The 17,903-nt window shown below is 32.9% G+C and overlaps 2 protein-coding genes across 5 annotated transcripts; both read left to right on the top strand.

Moving 5' to 3' along the window:
• The first annotated feature begins 9,373 nt into the window (after window positions 1-9,373).
• LOC129956493 (uncharacterized protein F54H12.2-like) lies at window positions 9,374-10,678 on the top strand. The gene has a single exon (XM_056068413.1). The coding sequence runs from the start codon at window positions 9,374-9,376 to the stop codon at window positions 10,676-10,678; it is 1,305 nt and encodes a 434-aa protein (XP_055924388.1).
• LOC129957469 (uncharacterized) lies at window positions 9,933-16,844 on the top strand. Of its 4 annotated transcripts, none has more exons than XM_056069784.1 (3): window positions 9,933-12,281; window positions 12,376-12,444; window positions 12,587-16,844. In XM_056069784.1, exon 3 carries the CDS (start codon window positions 12,953-12,955, stop codon window positions 16,319-16,321), a length of 3,369 nt encoding a protein of 1,122 aa, XP_055925759.1. In that variant the 5' UTR covers window positions 9,933-12,281; window positions 12,376-12,444; window positions 12,587-12,952; the 3' UTR covers window positions 16,322-16,844. The 4 variants fall into 4 exon arrangements, with proteins under 4 accessions (XP_055925759.1, XP_055925762.1, XP_055925763.1 ...); XM_056069787.1 differs by having other exon boundaries at window positions 12,357-12,444; XM_056069788.1 differs by lacking the exon at window positions 12,376-12,444.
• Window positions 16,845-17,903: the final 1,059 nt, after the last annotated feature.

Raw genomic sequence — 17,903 nt, 5'->3', positions numbered from 1 at the left:
AAAAAGCTATTGACAAATTCAAACAGTATTCGAACTGAATTTTATGCAGAGTGATTTAAAAAGGTATTAACAAATTTTAAGAATATGTCAGTCAAGACAAAACTAATTTTTCACAAGAAAATATTAGCAGAAAAATTATGTATGCTATGTTATAATTGTGGATGAAGAATTAAAAATTAATTAATATAGATATGATTTTCAGAACACATTTACTTATGAAGTTCAAAATCTTCGACTATGGCCAATAACCATGATCAACTTCCTTTCCCATTCTTCATCATGAACCTTCACTAACAGTCAAGCCAAATTTGGCGAGTTATCGCTTTCAAAGGCTCCATTTTTTAAAATTAAATTTCGATTATTTAAATCGACATGATGCATTTGAAATCTCTCGATGTCGTCCTATTGGTATTTTGTATGATACAGAAATTTGAAATTGAACATTAAATCCCACTTGTATTGCTTTTCTACTGTCAAAAATTAATAGATCCTTTCCTAACGACCGTCTTGTCATTTTTATTTTTAAATTAGACATTTATCTAGCAATTAGTTCTGTCGATATTAATGTGTCACAAATTTAGGAACATTTTTGATAGTCGTAGATACTTTGATTATTTAGAAGAAATAGTAAATGCAAAATTATTTCGAATTTTTAAAGTTGTCAATCGAGGCCTTCTGGTAGGATATATAATTTTGGACTGTTTATTGTGCTGAAATTCTCAGAAGAAAGACATAATAAAAACCAAACATTAATAATTTTGAAATATTTTAACTGACTACTTTGATGATTCAAGTAAAACAGAAGAACGGGGTACCAGATTCTCGCCAAGGCAGAAAAAAATTCTAGCCAAATCGATCCAAATTTGCCAAACTAACTAATGCAGTAAAACCTCAATAAGTCATCACCTAGATTAATTGTCATTCCGCTAAGTCGTTTTTTACTTTTTTGTATATGTAGTATAGAGAAAGTATAGCAACCGGCAAAAAATCCGAACTCGAGGTTTGAACGAATCTCCACGTTTTAGGCCTCTTTGAATTAGAAAAATACTGTATGTCTATGTGTCTGTTATCTGTAAAGATATCTCGAAAACGATTGAAATTTAGTATACAGGGTTTATACCAAGTTTGTAGATTTCTTTCAAATTTTGAGTAAAAGCTGTAAAGAGAAAATCCATCTATTGGACTATTCGAATATACGCTAACACGATAATTACAAAACAAAGAGAGTTAAATGAATAAAATTCGGTATACAGATTTAATAATCTATGATGTCGACACCTGCCAAATGTTGGACCAAATTCAACAACAGGTTGATTGTTTGTCTGCCTGCATTTTCAGAAACGTATAAACAACGATAATTCAACAGCGCAATGGCTTGGGCCGCCGTGGCCTGGTGGTAAGGTCTCGGCTTCTGAGCCGTAGAGTTTCAGGTTCGAGACCCGATTCCACCGAAGAACCGTCGTGTAAGGGGGTCTGTTGCACGTTAAATCCGTCATGCCAAACGTCCTCCCGCTGGTGTGGTGTGGCGTGGAGAAGGGGGTGCCAGCTCAGGTGTCGTCCTCGTCATCTGACCGCGGTTCAAAATGACGAGGTCCGTCTCAAAATAGTCCTAGTGTTGCTTTACAACCGGACGTTAATATAACTAAACTAAACCTATCAGCTAATTTAATTCTACTCTGGATAACTCGTCGCTAGGGATTGCAATACCGGACTAAAATTTCAATACCGATATTCGGTATTTTTTAAATCTTAATACCGGGATACCGGTTTTAATACCGGTATTAGAAATTTTAGAAAAAGAAAGAAAACACAGGTGTTTCTTTGTTTTATTTGCCAGTTTTGTTAGAGAGTGTAAATATCACAAAAAATAATTTGTAACTTATAAATTATAACCGTATATAATCACAAAGGAACATCTTATTTATTTAAATCACAAAAAAAAGTGTCAATATCACTATTCAGTCTGTGGTACTATTACAAATTTTTGAAATGTGATCTTAAAAAACATAATGCATCAATTGTACTGTCATTAAGTCTGAAAAGTAATTTTGTGTAAAAATGACCAGCTGTCGAAAACGCTCTTTCGGCATCTACACTAGCTGGTGGTACTGTTAGCAATGCGCGATATATTTTTTTCAAGTATTTAGCTCTAAATCCCTCATCTTCAAATAAATCGATTTCTCGTCGGATGGTTTTGGATATAGCTGATTTCTGCATTGTATTTTGGTTCGTTGAAATTTTTTTTATTTATCGCTAATTCTAATTTTTGTTCAAAACACAATTCCTTTTCACTATCGACAGTAGTGACAATCTTCGATAATTGAACCGAATTCTGAACGTGGATAGGTTTGTGGGTAAAAAGTTTTAAGAAAATTTACTATAAACTTAATCGGATTTGAATTGGTTCTTTTCTTTTCTTCTTTTTCATTTTCATTTTTAAAATCATTATAATTATTTAAATACCAAAAGACATTTTCTATTTCGGTATGCCTTTCTTCTGTGCGATTTTTCAATGTAATATATAATTCTTTAGATAGTGATGTGTGCTGTTCTTTCAGTGACTGCAACATGAAATTTATTGTTGCATTAGCTGTTAATAAATTAGAATCTCTCCGACATAATGCCTCAATAGTCAGTTTTATTGGAAGTAGAGCTGATATAGTTCTGGATACTAAGTCGAATTCAGTATCTGAAAAATTAATTTACAGGTTTAAATCGATTATTGCTTTTTGGATTGGATTTCTCAGTTTCAAAAATCGTTCCATCATTAGGAATAAACTATTCCAACGTGTTTTAGAATCTAATATTAACATATATTCTGTTTTATTTTCAGTTAGTATATATTTTAGTGATATATCCTTTTTTATAGGGGAACGTTTAAATATCTTAACAATTTTTCAAACTTTATAAATTATATGAAGCAATTCTCGATAGGTTAATATTTCATCCTCATTAGCAATATCTTCTTCGACAATTACATTGTCATTATCTTCATTGTCAATATCACTAGCACTCTCTTCAAAGTCTGAATCCGAAGTTTCTATATCCACAGTATTTGGATTCTTCTGTTCTTTAATTTTTTGGTATAAAACATCTATTACTCCTAATTGAATTCCATGAGCAAAGCACAACTGCTGATTTGCACCAATCAACTTTCCAACTTTTTTCATAATTGTTGCTCCATCAGTCGTTATGGATACAATATTTTCTTTCTGGGATAATCCATGTTTCGCTCATTTAGATTTAAGCAATTAATTAAGCTAATTAATGTCGCCCGTTAGGGAGACATAAAAATAAAAAAGTATGCTATTTTGCCGTGTTGGCGATCCCTGAACATATAGCGGAGACAATTTTAAAAATTTCTAGTAAATACCGAAAAACCGATATTTAAACTTGTGAATACCGGTATTATAAAACTGTACAAATGGCTCAAAATACCGGTATTCGGTATCCCGGTATTGCAATCCCTACTCGTCGCCCTCAAAAATGGCCACAAGCGTCTTTCTTCTTCACTTTGCATGTCATCGTATTGTATTATGTTCAACCCCGCCTCTTCACTTTAAGAAAACCAAGCCTCATTGGAAAATGTTCGATCCCGTTTGTCACTTCGCACAAAAGTCCTTATTGTTGTTAGGCAGTCCTTTCCAAACATTCCTCCCCACCCATTTTGGGAATTTGGGTTCTTGGAATTTCTCAGTGCACGTGAGTAGTATAGAGATGATGGCTCTCATATAAAAAGTACCTTTCACTAGATGATGGCTCTCATATAAAAAGTACCTTTCACTAGATGATGGCTCTCATATAAAAAGTACCTTTCACTAGATGATGGCTCTCATATAAAAAGTACCTTTCACTAGATGATGGCTCTCATATAAAAAGTGCCTTTCAAAATAGTTGAAATATTCAACTAAATGAATTTTTTTTATCTCATTTCAGAATTAAAAATTTAGAATAACATTATAATTACAACAAATGTCTCTAGATTATAAAAAGAAATAAGTAAAATTTTATCTGTATACGGAGGAACATTGTTAACTCATATATTTAAACCGAAGCGATTAAATTCATCTAGAATTGTTTTTATAACTTTACAAGTTCATTTTTCACCGAAAGGAAATTGATAGAAGGGAAAAAACGTTACGATCAAGAATAAAATCATGAAAAACAATGAGTGAGAGAAGCATTGCTGGCTCATTCGATTGAACCGCGGCGATTAAAATGAGCGAGCAATGTTTTTGCAAGGTTATAAGTTCTATTCCCACTCAAAAAAAAGAGGCACAACAACTAAAAGAACCTTCAGATAAATTACAGATCTGAAATGATGCACGCTGCAAATGAAGTTTGCTGAGAAGAGAGTATGCAGATACGAACCTTGGTACCATTGAAATCACGGTAGAAAATGATCCGTTAAAGCGGGTGTATTCAGGTCGGGAGGAAAGGTTAAGTACAAGTTTGCGAAGAAGAGGAAATGCGCGTTCCATTTTTTTTTCCAAGGTGAAAAAAAAGCATTTGTTTATAATGGGGGACATCTGAAGAAAAAAAGAATATAAAGAAATTTATCGATCGAAATCGTCATTTAGTCACCCAGTATACACGGGAAATGGATGGAAAAAAGTTGAGCTTGTTTGTTTTAATAATTCTAGCTACAGCAGAATTAATTTTTATAATATCAAACCACCTTGAGACGACTGACAACGAAATTAAAATTAATAATAAAACGTGCTTTCGTTCGATACATATAGGAAGGAAATTATTTTATCATGAATGTTTAAAACAGGGTGCAAATATTCATGACATACGATATTTTTTTAACGTAAATTCAACATATTTATCAGCAAGCTTTTTAGGAGTTCAAATGACTGAGAAAGAATTTCAGAAAGTATGTGAACAATGTTCAAATTGAAACATCCTTCGTGTTTACTATGTGTAGGAGCATCGCAGTCGGGTAAAACCTCATTGGTGCGACAAATGATTGCACATAAAGCATATGATTTTGAATTTAAAAATATTATCTGGTGCTATAAAGTTTTTCAGCCATGGTTTGCTAAAGAAAAAGAAATGAAATTTGTTCAAGGTTTTCCAGAAAAAGTCGAAAGCGGAAATCTATATGTATTTGATGATCAGATGGATCAACTTTGCCAAGATTATGCGGAATTGTTCACTATTACAGCACACCATTCTAGAATCAGTGTGATTCTGATTTTGCAGAATCTATTTCCCCGAAATAAAGTGATGCGAGACATAAGTCTGAATGCACAATATGTAATATTATTTAAAAACAATCGTGACGTGGGACAAATCCAGTGTTTCGCAAGACAAGTATACGGAAATAAGGCAGCATATTTTATGGATGCTTACAAAAAGAGCACGCAAGGCAATTTTAACTATTTGTTGGTGGACCTACACCCGAGAACGGATGAAAAATTTAGGCTCAGAGAGAGCGTGTTCCCTGATTCCAATGGATTTTATTGGATATATTTACCGATAAAATGAAGAATATAAAGAAGCATTATCACTTACTGAAACTACTACTCAGCGCATCTCCAGCACAAAAAAGAGCAATAATACGGACTGCTAACAAAAGTCAGTTACATTGCTTATGCGAAATTTGTGTAAACGTCTTAGGTGGTAATTTATCGGTGAGCGTAAAGAAATTACGTAAATATAAAACGGCTATAAGAAAAATTGTTAATAAAAAATTATCTTTAGAAAAAAAGAGAAAAGAATTAATTAACCAAACGGGAGGCTTCCTACCCCTCATTCTTCCCGCAGTTCTATCTGCGTTAGTAGGCCTTGCCGGAAAAGCAATAGGAAGCTGAATTTAATATTCGCAGCAATGTCTCGGAGAATGGCTCTCGTTCCTGAAGATTTAGCAGCAACTTACTTTTCGAAAACATCAGATACCGGAGTACATGGTATTGAAAACCAAATATTAAACCTTCTTCATGAGTCAAACTATTCGGATGATGCAAAAGCAAAACTGTTGAGCCAACTGCTTTTAAAATATCAGCATGCTATAAATGTGCCTAAACCACCGATACGTGTAACTATTGAAGACTCTAAGGAACAAGTTCAAGAATCGCCTAAAAGTAACTCAGTGGAAGATCCTATATTACGTGATATCATACTTTCAGTTCCTGCGAACTTCCAAAAATTTATTTCGCCTATTGCTGAAAAATTGAATACACGCAGCTATGCTTGGAATGAATATGGTGAATTGATGAAAGATAACGAAATCGTTAAAAACACAAACGTTATTGACTTATTTTCATATTTAATGAGAAATGTAAAGAAAAGTTATGAACCACATGGTTTTTCAGTGTTTTGGAGGGGTATTAAAGAGATAAAAATACCAACACGTTGGATTGGCAACCAGAAGCTAGTAGAAAATTTCGGGTTTGACACAGACGCAGGCGAGATCCAAAACGAAATTAATCTGAAATCTCCAGATTCAAAAGCAAAGAAGAAGAAGCAAAACTCGAAAAGAAAATGGAAAGAATATTAGAAGCAGCATATTACGATTTCGCAAACCCTGCATCATTTGGCGGAATAAAGAAACTATCAGCAATCTCTAAAGTTCCATATGAGAAAGCTAAACGCTGGTTAATGACCCAAGATACTTATTCGTTACATAAACCAGTTCGGTATAAATTTTCTCGGATGTCGACGCTTTCATATGGTATAAATGATTTATGGCAATGCGATCTTGTGGATTTACAGCATTTAGCAGAACATAATAATGGGTTTAAGTATTTACTCACCGTAATTGATGTATTTTCGAAGTATGCCTATGTTATACCTCTTAAAAGCAAAACTTCTGTGGCTGTAAAAAATGCTTTTGAAAAATTGTTACAGCAGGTTAAGCCTAAACACATTCAAAGCGATAAGGGCAAGGAATTTTACAATACGCAACTTCAGTCATTGTTTAAGAGGTACAACATTAACCACTATTCAGCTGAAGGTGATCATAAAGCTAGTGTTATTGAGAGGTTCAACAGAACTTTAAAAAACAAAATGTTCAGGGTATTCACATATAGAAAATCTTATAGATATGATGATGTGCTACAGTCACTAGTAAAGTCGTATAATGACAGTGAACATCGTAGCATTGGCATGGCACCTTCAAAAGTCACTCGTGATTTTGAACCACATATCTTCAAAAAATTATATGGTTACACATTGAAGAACTCGCGAGTGATTTTGAATAAGGGAGATTTAGTAAGAATATCGAAAGCGAATAAATCGTTCAGACGAGGATATTTACCAGGGTGGAGCGATGAGGTGTTTATGGTGTCAAAAGTATATCCCTCTTATCCAACTACATTCGAGCTTCAAGACCTTAAATCAGAAGCTATAAAAGGACGATTTTACGCAGAAGAACTCCAGAAAATATTGAAACGCCCTGAGGATTATTGGCATATAGAAAAGGTGCTTAAAACAAAGGGCAAAGGTACGAAGAAAGAATATTACGTGAAGTGGAAAGGCTTTGATAATCGGTTCAACTCGTGGGTAAAAGCAGCATGGATGAAGTGAACGATTTTTACATTACGCTTCCCAGCAACTCTAGCATGGATTACTTTCCAAAAAATACGCAAGCATCATTCAGAACGAAATTATCTCGTCCAATAATACTAACTGGTGAATGGGAAGTTGGTTTATCAGAAATATTCGTTCCTCGAACCTGGTTCAACATCGGAAATCATAATAATAAATATTCGATAACTTACGAGGAAACAAAATTGGTGGAAAAGGATTTTCTGGAGTACTCAATCAGAATAAAAATTGAACAGGGAACTTCTGATGAGGATATAATCGATAACATTAACCAAAGTATTGAAGCAATATGTGGACATTTCGTCTCTTTCGAATTGGATCACAAGAATATGAATATACTTATTGCTCCGAATTATGAACTACACTTGACAGCTGCTGATTCACCAAGATTGTTAACTATGTTAAACTTACCTAGAGAGGATAGAGTTATAAAAACATCGGAAAGTTTTATGTACAGAAAACCATCAAAGACAAACAAAGACAATATTTTCAAAATTATCGCTCGAAATATGAAAAGGCATTTTATAATTCGCGTCACCAGGTTTAATCATAAGTATACTGATATGGACAACATACATCACGAACTCTTTCAGCATATAAATCATAATCTAATGCAGACTGGTATAGGAGGTGCAGCGGATTTTATATTCGACTTTAAAGAAGATAAAGTAGAAATAACGGTTCAAAAGAATGTTGAACTCGAGTTTAGGTTATTATATGCCCCGTTGTTTATGCGAATGTTGGGCATGACGAAAGATATTGTTTTAACGGGTAGAACGTTACATGTTTTGCAAAAAATTGAAAGGCCTCCTATGAACGAATACTTCCGCGTGAGCATTACGGATAAACCAACAATTCCTGTGAAAATTAAAAAAACAGAGGATATGGAACTACAAGTCGGATTTTATAAAAACTCAGAGCAGTTGTTTGGATCTTTTAAACACCTTGCTTTTAATCATTTAGCGAACAATAAGATCAAAATTCATATACCAGAAAATTCAACTCTGACTTTACAAGAAGGATTAAGAGATCTTTTAGGTTTCAAAGAATCCACATTAAATGGCGGAACTCATATATCTGACTATCAATTGGAGTTAGATGGAGGAATCACCGAAATTTATGTCTATAGTGATATCATAGAATCGCACTTTGTAGGGGATACAATTGCTCCTTTACTCCGTATTATTCCTGTTATGTCGAAAAAAGAAGACCAAATAGTAATAAATTATCAAAGACCGCTGTATTTTCCTTTGCGCAAAAATTATATCGATTGCATAGAAATCGAATTGAGAAGTAGCTCTGGAGATGGTATAATTTTTACCAGTGGGAAATCACTCTTGGTTCTCTCCTTCCGTCGCAGAACACTATAAAACTATTACTTATTTTGTGATGAATCATTTTAAATCCGATCGTGAAAGAGAATGCATTTGGATCAAAAAGCTTGTGAAGATTATTACTGCTCGCAAGTGCAGGCTGGCGGTGGACCATATTTTCAGGGTGTTGGCCACCAAAGAGGATATGGAATGTTTTCAAATTTATTTCGATTTATTTCTCCCATAGCACTGAAAGCTGGAAAGTATTTAGGAAAACACCTTCTAAGCGCAGGTTCAAAAGTAATGTCAGATGTTGCTTCAGGTTCATCTCTTAAAGACTCGGCAAGATCGCGATTTCGCGAAACATCAAAACAAATAAAAGACGACATTATTCATAAAATTCAGAGCGGTTCGGGTATAAAAAGAAAGAAATTCCAGAAGAAAAATCATTCGCAACGTGTCAAGCGGAGCCGAAAGAAATTAAAGAAAGCAGACATATTTTCATAATGGATTCCCGAGCGTGTGCTTGCTTGCAGAGTGAATTAGACCTTTTTAACGTGAATCCTGTACAATTATCAACAGAAGACAGCTCATTCACTGAGATTTTTCCTGTTGCATCTCTGAATGAAAAGACGCCAATTGAATTTTACGTAAGCGGAAGTGGTGAACATTATCTGGACTTATCCCATACACTTTTGCATCTACAAGTGAAAATTAAAAAGAGAAATGGAGCAGTAATTGGAACGCCTGATCAAGTGGCTCCTATCAATTATCTCCTTAATACGATATTTTCTGAATGTTCAGTTACATTAAATGACAAGCAGGTTTCTTCGCAAGCTAACTACGCATATAGATGTATTTTCGATGCTTTGCTTTCACCTCGAGCTGTTCAAGAATCAATGCTAACATCGGGTCTTTTCTACAAAGACGCTGCTTCTAAGCATGAATCAGTAGAACTAGCTAATGTTGGTGATAATGCAAATTCCGGTTACCAAACTAGATATAACATCTGCAAAGATAGTAAACTTATAGATATGATAGGTTCATTACATTTCGATCTAGGCAATCAGAGCAAATGTCTTATAAATTCGGTGAATCTTCGGATCAAATTAGAAAGAAATAAGGATTCTTTTGCTCTGATGTCAGCCACGCAAGATTTTAAAGTAGTTATATATCATGCATCATTATTTGTTAGGAAAATTAAAGTCGCTCCCTCAGTCGTGATTGCCCATGAATTAGCTTTAAGCAAGGGAGTTATAAAAATGCCTATTCGCAGAACAGAAGTGAAATCATTCGCACTTTCTTCAGGAATGCAATCAATAACTATCCCTAATGCGTTCATTGGACAATTACCGACACGACTTATAATGGGTATGGTATCTAATGCTGCATTTAATGGGGATTTTTCAAAAAATCCATTCAATTTCAAGCATTATGATTTATCATATCTTTGTATATTAGATGGCAATCGTATGATTCCGTCAAAGCCCTTTCAACCAAAATTTGATAATTCTAACAGTTACAGCAGATGTTATATGAGTCTATTTACTGATTTGGGTAGATATCATAAAGATCAAGACATTAATATAAGTTACACTGAATATAAAGATGGGTATACGCTGTTCGCTGTAGATTTGACGCCCGATCTCAACGCGGACGGAATGCATGAAAGTATTTCACGCAATGGTAATTTAACTATTGATATAAAATTCAGCAAAGCATTATCTGAAACTGTAAATTTAATAGTTTTTTCAGAGTATCGAAATACTATAGAAATCGACAAAAGTCGCAGTATTTTTTCAGATTTTTGAAAATGGATAGCACAACTTTGTGCAGACTTGCATGCAGCGACTTCCGTCTACGTTCTAAATTTGGAGGTGTATACGCTTCAGATGAATTGCCTAAGACAATAGATAGTTATTCATGTTTTATTGTAAATTTAGATCCTAAAACAAAACCGGGAAGTCATTGGGTTGCAATAGCATTTCGGAATAATAAATGTTACTATTTTTGTAGTTACGCTTCTGTGCCGAATAACAAATATATTTTAAAGTTCATAGAAAATAACGCTGCAAATTTTGCTTGGAACAAATGTAGATATCAAAGCTTAGTGTCGTATACTTGTGGTCATTTTTGCCTTCATTTCTTGTACAATTTTGTGAGAAAGCAAACTTTGTCACCTCTAGATTCTAATAAAATTGAAAATAACGAGAAGTTTATTAAAAAATTTGTAGCTAGCAAATTTCGTTTACAAAATTGCTGCTTTTCTCCATATTCAAATCAAATTTGTGAAGCTCGTGATTTCAGAAATAGATGTCTTTAGACATGTTTCAACAGAATATAATTATATATGCTCTCTCTATAAGCTCTCTATATAAATTTAACATATTTTTTTGGAGGTCACTTTTCATACAGAGCATATAAAAGAGATACACTAACTGGGGAATTCTCATTGTGCTTCAACTGATTCAGCAGAAACGATGACTTCCGAACTGAGATATGGCTTTATGTACTTGAAGCGTACTGGATCAGCTTATATGATTCATTGCTTCACCGATTCCCTTTACGAAAATATGATATCCTGTGTTCAAGCTGCGAACTCCTATCAAATGGATACAGTTGATTCAGACTGCAGATTGAAGATTGCCTATTTCAAGGTTCTCAACAATAATGATATTGTCAGAGAACTCCATAACGGTTCTGCTATGAATTATCGACAGACATTTGATTGTAAAACGTAATACAAAGCGAACTTCGGCGAATCAATTACTCATGATTCAAAGATCTGCAATGGAATTGTGGACAACTTCAAAGAAAATAAATGTAAATACTAAACTATACAGCTAAGATACTGAGAATAGCTCAGCATTGTAAACTCTATATAAAATTGTAATACTAAGCAGCACTAACTGTCATTTAATGTAACATCATCAATGAATCGATGTTCTACATGCATAAGCAACACGAAGAAACTGATTGTACCACTCGATGTAATATTTTAACAATCCCTGAATAAAAATATAATTTAACTGTATAATTGCGTCTGTCTTATTTTGCTTCGCTACATCAATATGTTTTTTGTAATATCCTATATCACCGTAAAATTACGTTGTTTTATTCTCAAGGTGGTGAAAGTGGGTTAAGGTAGGAAAATGCACATAAAGTTATTTTAAAATTACTTTAAGGTCACCAGTTCAGGGAGAACAAGGCGTTCCTGGGAAATTCTACAGATAATAAACAATTATTCCATTGCCACTTACATAAACAGGGGTATAAATATAAGCTACATCAGCCTTTGTACATATACTACCGATCTTGTTGAAGACTTCATCTTCATCTCTGTCTCCGTCTTCCTCAGAGTGCGTGTATCTAAGTACTACTCAGCTATCATGGACAGTCACAAAGCGAGCGTCAGTAAGTGATTGCATTTTCATATTCTTTTTAGATTGCTAAGCATGTGTAACATAATTTTTTAAAAATAAAGTTAAGTTTTCACACTTCCTAATAGGCTTAACTGATAGCGATTCAGACGGCGAGCAGTTATTTCCCCTTCCTTCCAAGGAAAAGCATACAAGCGGTAAATTAGATTTGATTTTATAAGTCAATTTAGACTTTAGATTTTTAAATTCCCAAAGAAAAAACATGACGGTAAAATGTAAAATCATTTTACATTTTGTATCTTTAGATTTAATTTCAAAATATTATCCCTTTTCTGATAGCTAAAAGAAAATCAAACGATGAGAAAAAAGAGGAGTCCACCAAAAGAGCAAAGAATTTCGAGTATAATTTTTCTGATCCGACAGAAGAGAAAAAGCTCATACCCCCAATAAGCGCTTACCTAGGAAAAGGGATTAACATCAGCATCAAGGAATACAGAAAGTCCTATTATCTTGCTTTCCAAAAGAATGTTGGAGATGAAACAAAGAACAGATTCAACATGAATCTTGACCAATTGGGAGCTTTAAAAAAAGCTATAAATGTGTTTGCAGAACATATAAAGAAAAATTGACATTCACGAGTTAAATGAAAATTTTGTAAAAAAATTGAACTAACTTGACAATTTTCCCTATATTCATCTTCTTAGAATGTCGTTTAATAGAATAGAATCAAGTTTTAGAGGTTATATTTCAGCTTACCGACACTCTCCGATACACTCTGATCCCTACAACTTATATAACGAAATTCGAGAAAACATTTTCTTACTCTTATTAGAGCAAAACCTACCTTTCCGTCTTTTAATATGCATAAGCATTGAATTTATTAAAGATACTCATCCTGACAATTTACTGCAAAACGCTTACTTCTGTTCATTTGCTGAACGCATAATATCATATAACCAAGTAAAAAGTAAAGTTAAAAGCTGTTTTCAGAAAATATTCAATTCCATTGAAACATATATCCAAAACGGTAGTGGTTGGGTTATTAATAAAATTAACTTTTTAGATGTTAATATCGGACAGTACAGAGAACCGCGGGGAGGTTGCGGTAATATAAAATTACCTGACTGTTTAAAAAAAAAAAGAACTCTTCTAAATATACGTTGCGATGATCACAAATGCTTCATATATAGTTGCTTAGCTCATCTCTTTCCTCCTGAAAAAAATTCTAATGCTCCAAGCAGTTACCAAAATAAACTAAAATACTTAAAATTGAAAAATGTAACCTTCCCCATGAAACTCTCTAACATAAAGCATTTTGAAAGTATCAACAGCTTAAAGATAAATATTTTTACTTATGACAAAGAAGTTTTCCCCATATATATCAGTAATAAAAAGTTGGGTTCGGAAATAAATTTACTTCTGTATAAAGAGCATTACTTCTTAATTAAAAATCTAAATCGTTTATTAAACTCCAAAAAAGGGATTCATCATTATTGCTCGCGATGCCTGATTGGATTTCAGAGGCGAAATAGTCTTGTAGATCATAAGCGAGTGTGTTGCCAAAATGCCCCCCAAAAACTATCCCCGCCTAAAATAAACACTGTAAAATTTACTAGCATTTACAAAATGTTGTTCCATCCTTTTATTTTGTATGCGGATTTTGAATGCATAACGAAAAATATATCTACTGTTTTACCAAATACATCTCAGAGTTTTTCAGCCAACCTAGAGCATCACGAACCAATCAGTTTCGCATTAATAGCAATTAATATAAAAAATGAAATAATATATCACAAATTCTATTGCGGAGAAAATCCAGTACAAATATTTTTAAAAACAATAAAAAAATTAGCAAAATCTTTATTTAAAAGACTATCATGCAATAAACCAATGATCGAGGAAAATATACCAACGGGAAAGCCTAGCACATGTTACATATGCAAGTTAAAATTTGAACCGAGTGATCGCATTGTCAGAGATCATTGCCATGTTTTAGGCATATTTAGAGGTTTCTGTCACAATTCATGCAATTTAAATTTAAAAAGAAGTAATTTCATTCCTGTAGTCATTCACAACCTTAAGGGGTACGATTCCCACTTATTGTTAAAACATATGTCTCCAGAATTCGCGCATCAGATTGATATAATTCCGACGAATAGTCAAAAATTTACTAGTTTCACCCTCGATAATTACATTAAATTTATTGATTCGTACGCATTTCTTGATTCTTCCTTATCTTCTCTTGTAGAAATTTTGAAAATTTCTGAACATCGGTTTGACATTTTTGATTCTTTTTTCCAAAATAAAACAAATAGAAACTTACTCAAACAAAAAGGATTTTTTCCTTATAGCTATTTTTCATCAAAAGATATTTTAAAACAAAAGACATTTCCACCTCACGAAGCCTTTTTTAACATTTTGACGAATTCGAACATAACAAAAAAAGAATACAAACACGCACTGAGGGTTTACCAAGAATTTCATTGTAAAAATTTTCAAGATTACCTTGAATTGTATCAAAATACAGATACAATTCTTTTAGCTGAAGTATTTCAATCGTTTCGACAAACAAGCATGATGCACTATCATTTGGACCCTGCTCATTTCCTAACTATTGCTGATTTAACGTGGCATTCTGGTTTAAAATTCACAGGTCAGGAATTAAAATTGTTATCGAATGTAGAAGACTATGTCTTACTTGAGACTCAAATGAGAGGTGGAATTTGCTTTCTCGGTCAAAGATATGCCCAGGCAAATAATCCATATCTTTCTTGTTATAACCCCGATGAACCTACAAATTATATTGTGAATTTAGATGTTAACAATCTTTACGGACATTGCATGTCTGAATATCTACCTGTGGGGGATTTTCGTTGGCTTTCACCTGAAGAAATAGCTGTTTTTGATTTAGCAAATGTATCTCGATACTCAGAAACGGGATATTTATTAGAGGTAGATTTACTATATGATAAATCAGCTCATGATTTCCATGATTTTCCCTTAGCAGCAGAACACTTAAATATAAATAAACAAATGTTATCAGATTATCAAAAAAAAATATTGTCTGAAAAAAATATTCCATTCACCGAGTGTAAAAAGTTAACACCAAATTTTTATCCAAAGAAACGCTACATTTTACACTACAGGAACTTAAAATACTATTTAAAGCATGGGATGTCTTTAAAAAAAATTTATCGGATCTTGGCTTTTTCACAATCAGACTGGTTGCGAAGCTATATAAATTTTAATAATGAAAAACGCCAACAAGCCAAAAGCGAGTTTGAAAAATCTTTCTTTAAAAAAATGAATAATGCTTTTTTCGGCAAAACATGCCAAAACGTCAGAAAAAGAATTAACTTAAAGACTGCTCTTACACCCGCTGAATGTAGAAAGCATTTAGCAAGTCCTTTACTTGAATACTTTGAGAGCATAAACGAAGACTTCGCTGTCTTTAAGATGAAAAAAATTAATCTAGTTCTCGACAAACCAATTTATGTAGGATTTTGCGTGCTTGAGCTAGCTAAATTACACATGTATACTTTATATTACTCTAAGTTCAAAAAATATTATAAAGAAAATTGCAAACTCTTATACACAGATACTGATTCTCTATTCATGCAAATATTTACAAATAATGTTTACAAAGATTTTAAAAACGAATTTTTTGATATCATGGATCTAAGCAACTATCCATCTTCAAGTGAATTTTTTAATTCGGAGAACCAAAATAAGTTAGGGTTTTTAAAAGACGAAACGAAATCTAAACCTATTTCAGAATTTATCGGTTTACGATGCAAAATGTACAGCTACAAATGTGAAAATACTGAAACGAAAAAGGCAAAAGGTGTAAAACAGAGTTGTTTAAGAAACATAACACATGAACATTTTAAAACCTCTTTACTTAATGAAACGATTCATCGTCACGAGCAATATTCTATACAGTCAAAATCACATATTCTTTCTACAACCATATCAAACAAAATTTCTTTATCTCCGTTTTACGATAAAATATTTTTGAATGAGGATGGTGTGACCGGAAAATGCTTTGGTCACTATTCCTTGCTTGAAGAATAATGGTAATATAATTTTCGTTTATTTTTATGTTCTTCAAAAAAAATTTTTTTTTGAAAAACTATTAAGCATTCAATAGCTACCTTCTGTTAAGGGGAAAATTGTCTCTTAGTTCAATTTTATTTCACATGCTTTGTAAGTGAATCAAATGTTTACTCAGATCGACTGGTTGGACTGAGTTTTTTCATGGTTTTCTCAGTCTATAACGCAAATGCGAACCAATATAAGAAGATCTTCCATGACATATTATTAATAAATACCAAGAACATTTTATTTTTAATGTAATCAATTTTTATACTATTTTTGCATGTACATATATATATGATTCAAGTTGTTGTTTTTATCTTAGTTAATATTGTATTAATTGTTTGCACTGTTTTTCGAATGAAATGGAAATAATTTGTATTCATATCCTTTCTTTATATACATTTCTTTCTTATATTCACATGCTTTGTAAGTGAATCAAATGTTTACTCAGATCGACTGGTTGGACTGAGTCTTTTCATGGTTTTCTCAGTCTATAACGCAAATGCAAACCTATATAAGATCTTCCATGAGATATTATTAATAAATTCCAAGAACATTTTATTTTTTAATGTAATCAATTTTTATACTATTTTTGCATGTATATATATATATGATTCAAGTTGTTGTTTTGTCTTACTTAATAATGTATTAATTGTTTGCACTGCTTTTTCGAATGAAATGAAAATAATTTGTATTCATATCCTTTCTTTATACATATATTTCTTTCTTATAAATACAATAAAAATCGTTCAACAATTATCAGTCTATGCCTCTTTTTTTTGAGTGGGAATAAAATTTATAACCTTGCAGAAAACATTGCTCGCTCTTTTAGTAGTATAGAGATGATGGTTTTCATATAAAAAGTTTTTATATGAGAGCCATCATTTAGTGAAAGGTACTTTTTATATGAGAGCCATCATCTAGTGAAAGGTACTTTTTATATGAGAGCCATCATCTAGTGAAAGGTACTTTTTATATGAGAGCCATCATCTAGTGAAAGGTACTTTTTATATGAGAGCCATCATCTAGTGAAAGGTACTTTTTATATGAGAGCCATCATCTAGTGAAAGGTACTTTTTATATGAGAGCCATCATCTAGTGAAAGGTACTTTTTATATGAGAGCCATCATCTAGTGAAAGGTACTTTTTATATGAGAGCCATCATCTAGTGAAAGGTACTTTTTATATGAGAGCCATCATCTAGTGAAAGGTACTTTTTATATGAGAGCCATCATCTAGTGAAAGGTACTTTTTATATGAGAGCCATCATCTAGTGAAAGGTACTTTTTATATGAGAGCCATCATCTCTATACTACTCACGTGTACCACATTTTTCGCTGCTAATCATTTTAAGTTCGCTTCTCACTGTTCATCTGTTTTACTTGACCGTTCTTGGGTGTGACTTCATTTCATAGGAAGTGAGCCCCGCTATCAGGGCTATTTTTTTTTCTTACAATTCCGTGGTTAGATTACGTTTTTAACAAGTCAGAGAAAAGAAAACTACCCTTTACTTTTATTTTATAGGGAAAATAAGACTTAATTGCATTTTTTGAAAAAT

This window comes from Argiope bruennichi, chromosome 11 (genome assembly GCF_947563725.1).
Source record: "Argiope bruennichi chromosome 11, qqArgBrue1.1, whole genome shotgun sequence".
Lineage (NCBI taxonomy): Eukaryota > Metazoa > Arthropoda > Arachnida > Araneae > Araneidae > Argiope > Argiope bruennichi.
This window is presented reverse-complemented; position numbering and strand designations above follow the sequence as displayed.

Bases quoted from the DNA above. Each gene is read 5' to 3' on its own strand.
- LOC129956493 (XM_056068413.1), top strand. From the start codon at position 9,374: ATGGATTCCCGAGCGTGTGCTTGCTTGCAGAGTGAATTAGACCTTTTT.
- LOC129957469 (XM_056069788.1), top strand. From the start codon at position 12,953: ATGTCGTTTAATAGAATAGAATCAAGTTTTAGAGGTTATATTTCAGCT.